This window comes from Diceros bicornis, chromosome 19, assembly GCF_020826845.1.
Source record: "Diceros bicornis minor isolate mBicDic1 chromosome 19, mDicBic1.mat.cur, whole genome shotgun sequence".
In the NCBI taxonomy this organism is placed as follows: domain Eukaryota; kingdom Metazoa; phylum Chordata; class Mammalia; order Perissodactyla; family Rhinocerotidae; genus Diceros; species Diceros bicornis.
In genome coordinates, this window is record NC_080758.1 from 22,805,794 (window position 1) to 22,810,609 (window position 4,816).

Here is a 4,816-nt window from a genome sequence, read left to right on the forward strand (position 1 = left end):
GCCTGAGCCGTCAGCCCCGCTCACTGCTGTCTGCCACACTGAGAGGGGTGACTTAGGGGACTAAGGGAAAGTGCTTGCTCCTCCCCTAGCTTGCTGAGGCCTGAATTCCACACATAATGCCTTATAGCAAGGGGCAGTCTCCCCATGATCATTAATTTTCTCTTCAACCCTATGAGGTCAGCAGGGTAGTTTTTCATGCCCATTTGACAGATGGAGAAAATGACTGGCAGAGGCAGAACTTGAACCCAGGTCTGTCTGACTTCCAGAGCCTGGCTTCTTTTTCCTACCCCATGACATTCAAATGACAAGGACCAAGGCTTGTACAGAGCCAAGCGCACGGCTGGGCCCAGCCGGCAAAGAACATCTCTGTGGCTAGGCCTACACCTGACCTTCCCCTCTTGCCATTTTCCAGGTGCCACTGCAGGAGTGAAGGATGCTGCTCTGGGTGTTCTTCCTCGTGATCCTCACCTTCAGCAGTGGCTCTCACTGCTCTCCACCCTCCCCGCCCCTCAGGTAAGCAGTCCTGCCCACAGGGCCTGGATTCCTGCTGCCCCAAAGCCGTCCCTGCCACCCAGGGGGGTAGTTTAGGAGTGCAGAATAGAGCCACAAGCTGGCCCGCAGCTATATCCTCAGGCAGCCCCCACTGACCACGTCTGGGATGGGGCAGCCCCTGAGCTCCAGAGAGGTCTCCCAGCCTGGGGTCCCTCTCTCTCTTGGGATGAGCAAGGCAAAGGGCAACAGAAGGACCTTACAGAGATATGGTAAGCGCAGCCCGCCCCAACCCTGGCTGTCCTCTCGCCTGGCCGCACCACCCCGCCCTCTGACCTCTGACTCCTTCCATATAGAATGCCTCGGTATGCAGATGCCATCTTCACCAACAGCTACCGGAAGGTGCTGAGCCAGCTGTCTGCCCGCAAGCTACTCCAGGACATCATGAGCAGACAGCAGGGGTAAGCAGAAGTTCTCGTGATTTCCTCCTGTCCTTCTATGCATCAGAGTTTGGAGGGACCAAACTTTGTCACTTCCCTCGCACAGCCTCTGTCATTTCTGGACTTGCCATAGCAGAAGGGCCCCCTTGTCAAACCTCAGCTTACCTCTAACCATGAAATGATCCTTGAAGACATGCTATGTGCTTCTCCCCATGTGAGGCTCCAACACTAACAATACCGACTGCAGTTACCATTCTATTGATTGTGACTGTGGTAGAAACAAAGGCTCTGCCCTGGGACATTTACACACACTCTGCCCAGTGCTGGGCACACGGTCAGCCCTTGGTAGTGTTAGCCGTTACCCTTAGTTTGTTATCTGCTCCTTGTAACAACCCTACAAAGTAGGGATTCTTACCCGCATCGCACAGAGCTGTTAATAGCTTCTAGACGACATACATCAAAGAGTGGCAGAGCCGGGATCCAAATAGCCTGACTCCACAGCCTGTACATTTGGTAGTTTTCATTTTGAAAAATTCCAAACTTATAGAAAAGTTGCAGCAGTAGTACAATGGACTTCCACACACCCTTCCCTATATTCAACAATTCCTAATATTTTATCATATTTGCTTACTCTATATCTATACCTAGATATGGATCTATACATGCACACACAAACATATGTAGGCATTTATTATTATTATTATTATTTTGCTGAATCATTTGAGAGTTAATCGCAGTCATCATGACCTTTACCCTTAGGTGTGACCTTTACCCTGTGTGTCTCCTAACATGCCACAGAAGGACATGCTCTTACATAATCACAGTATAATCGCTTAGAGTCCATATTCATATTTCACCAGTTGTCTCAAAATGTCCTTTAGAACAATTATTTATTTTCCTGATTCAGGATCCAGTCCAGGCTCACAGCGTGCATTGAGTTGTCGTGTCTCTTCAGTTTCCTGTAATATGCGACTATTCCTCAGTCTTTCATGACGCTGGCATTTTTGATTAGTAAAGGCCAACTATTTATAGAATGTCCCTCATATCAGGTTTACTTGGTGTTTCTTCAGGATTAGATTCAAATTCACATTCGCAGAAGTGACATTGTGTCCTTCTCAGTGCATTGTATCAGGAGGCACATGATGTCACTTTGTCCCAGTATTGGTGATGGTAACTTGGATACTTGGTTAACATGGTGTCTGCCAGGGTTCTCGTCTGTAAAGTTAATATTTTTCCCTTTGTAATGAATAAGTAATCTGTGGGGAGATATTTTGCAAATATGTATTTCACAGCCTATACTCTTCACTACTGTATAGACTGCCTTGCTAAAAGCAGCTCAATCTAATTTGGTTGGGTGGAAGTGTCCGCACCAGACATGGGAATAGGCACAGAGACACACCCTGCTCTGCTCACTTTGTCCTGGCCTTTCCCAGGCCTCCCCAAATCCTACCCAAATAGCAACCACAGCTGTTTCTCTTTCTCTAACCTAACAGAGAGAGAAACCAGGAGCAAGAAGCAAAGACACGGCTTGGCCGTCAGGTGGACAACATGTGGGCGGACCAAGAGCAGATGGCATTGGAGAGCATCCTGGTGGCCCTGCAGCAGAAGCCGGGGTAGGAATACATGTGTGTGCATGTGCACGCACATGTGTACGTGTAGGGACCAAAGAGGATTCCTTCCCTGTGTGTTGCCAAGAAAAGGAAAGAATCTCCTCCTTTCCAAAGACATGGGGCTCTGCCAAGCAAACTGGGAACAAGGTCCCACCTTACACACATCAAGAACTGGAGGAAGGGAAGAAAATGCCTGATAGAGACTGGATCTTAGCCACTGCTGTATTTTCCAGCGTGTTGCAAGAGGCCAGGCTCATCTGTGACCGAAAAAGTTACTTACTTGATAGTTCTGGGATAGGACCTGGAACCTGAATTTTAACAAGTGTCCCAGGGGTTTCTGATGCAGATGATCTGAGAGGCATGCCCTGGATCCCTTGCCACATTCACAAAATTATAAACCCAAAGGAAGACCAGCCCCTCCCAACACCCTCAGGGAGAGAGTGTGGGCAGCCCTCATGAGAGGGAGAGAGGGGCATGACAGTCATTCCCATCTCCCTGACCCTCACACTCCTACTGGGACAGGGAAGATCAGGAAGGAGTTTTCCCATTTTACAGAGGAGGAAACCTGAAGCAAAGAAGGGGCAGCAGCTGGCCCCAAGTCAGGGACTGGCAGGCCTGAGTCCCTCTTTGCTTCCCTGGAGCTCCTTCACACGGAGCTCCACTTCACAGACAAAGTTTCCCAGGAATGACACAACTGTTTGGAGAAACTGTGCTGTATTTTAGAGCTGGATTTTAAGCTGTGAGCACAAACATGTCCCAGCACGACTCTGCCAGGCACTTCTGGACCAACCTATTAAGCCAATCCGGTTCCCAACAGAGCTCTGCATGTGCTCTGTCCCCTTATCCCCAAACTAATCTGACACCAAGAGCCCAGAGATCTCACCAACTACATCCTGTGGAGATACAAGCAGCGGCAGGCCAACAGACAGACTGCAGGAGGGGTGAGAACCAGGCTGGGAGGCAGGGTGGGCTCCTGGGTCCCAGGCCTGGTTCTGCAGCCAACTCGCTGTACACAGCCAGTCAACTTCCTAGTTTCCTCCTCTGTGAAGGAAGGGGTTGGCTTCCATCACCCCTAAGGTCCCTAAGGCTAGAATTCTAGAAACAATGCCTCCCCTGTACCTCCCACGCTGGGATTAGGTAACCATTCACCTGCCTTATGGCTCCCCCATGCCCCAGTGCTGTGGAGTGGCCCCAAGGAGGGTCGAGTCCTAAGAATGCAGGCTTTGTTCCTGCAGGTTAAAAGCCAGAGGCTTCACGGAGCTCTGAGTCACAGAGCCCACAAGAAGTGCTGCTACACATTGTTCCCCTCCAGCCCAACTGCTGCAAACACCAGGACCTCACCGGTGGGCCTGAGGAAACACCATAAGAACGAGCTCTTATACCCTGACAGCACAGAGCAGAATGAGTGGGCAGGCGGCACGTTTTTGCACCCACCGCACCTCATGTCCAGCTAACCCCCCTGTAAGGAGTCTGAGATTCAGATTTATCCGTCCTCCCATCCTTGTAGAAGTCATCCAGTGACTACTATGTGCCAGGCTCTGGGCTGAGGGGACAGCAGTGAATAGGACAGCAGGGGTCCCGGCTCTCATGGAATTCGTAACACACTGAGGCAGATGGAAATTAAGCAAGTACTCGTATAGTGAATTGTTTAATTTGTGATAAATGGTAAGAGACGTACGGGGTGTGGTGAATGTGTGTGACGGAAGGAATAACCTAATCTAACCCTGTCTGGGGATTAGCAGGGGCTTCCTCAAGGGGAAGTGACAGGCCCGGGACCTCAGTGGCAGTGGGCAGAGCTGGGGCTACCACTGAGGTTCGCTTCACTAGCTCAAGTGAGACCCTTCCCTCCATCCCACACTGGAACCCAGACAGCCAGTCCTGACACTGGAGTACCCGTCACCCTAGTTCCAGCCATCCTGGCCTAACTCACCCTGCTGCAGTCCCCCCATTGAGCTTTCTCGTTCTTTCTGCAACAGGAATTCCCAAGGATGAAGATTCCGCCTGTTTTATGCTACCTGCAGCTGAAACGCAACTGCATCCAGTTAATCCTATTTAATTTCTGCCCTACTTTTGTCCCCTCATAAATACAATAAAATTCCCCCAGACTTGTCTGCATCTCAATGTTCTTTTATCTTCAGCTTAATTTTTTACGTGTTTTACATAGTTACTTTTCCCAGAGGGATATTACAAGGTATAATAAAAATAGCTAACATTTACCCAGCACTCAGAGTGCCAGCCGGGCAGCTTCACATGTGGAATCTCACACGCTCCTCACAC

General features: G+C 50.0%; 1 protein-coding gene across 1 annotated transcript; it reads left to right on the forward strand.

The window, feature by feature from the left end:
• The first annotated feature begins 433 nt into the window (after positions 1 to 433).
• Positions 434 to 2,546, forward strand: GHRH (growth hormone releasing hormone). Its single transcript, XM_058562174.1, has 3 exons — positions 434 to 513; positions 846 to 950; positions 2,423 to 2,546. Exons 1-3 carry the CDS (start codon positions 434 to 436, stop codon positions 2,544 to 2,546), a joined length of 309 nt encoding a protein of 102 aa, XP_058418157.1.
• The last annotated feature ends 2,270 nt before the right edge of the window (positions 2,547 to 4,816 follow it).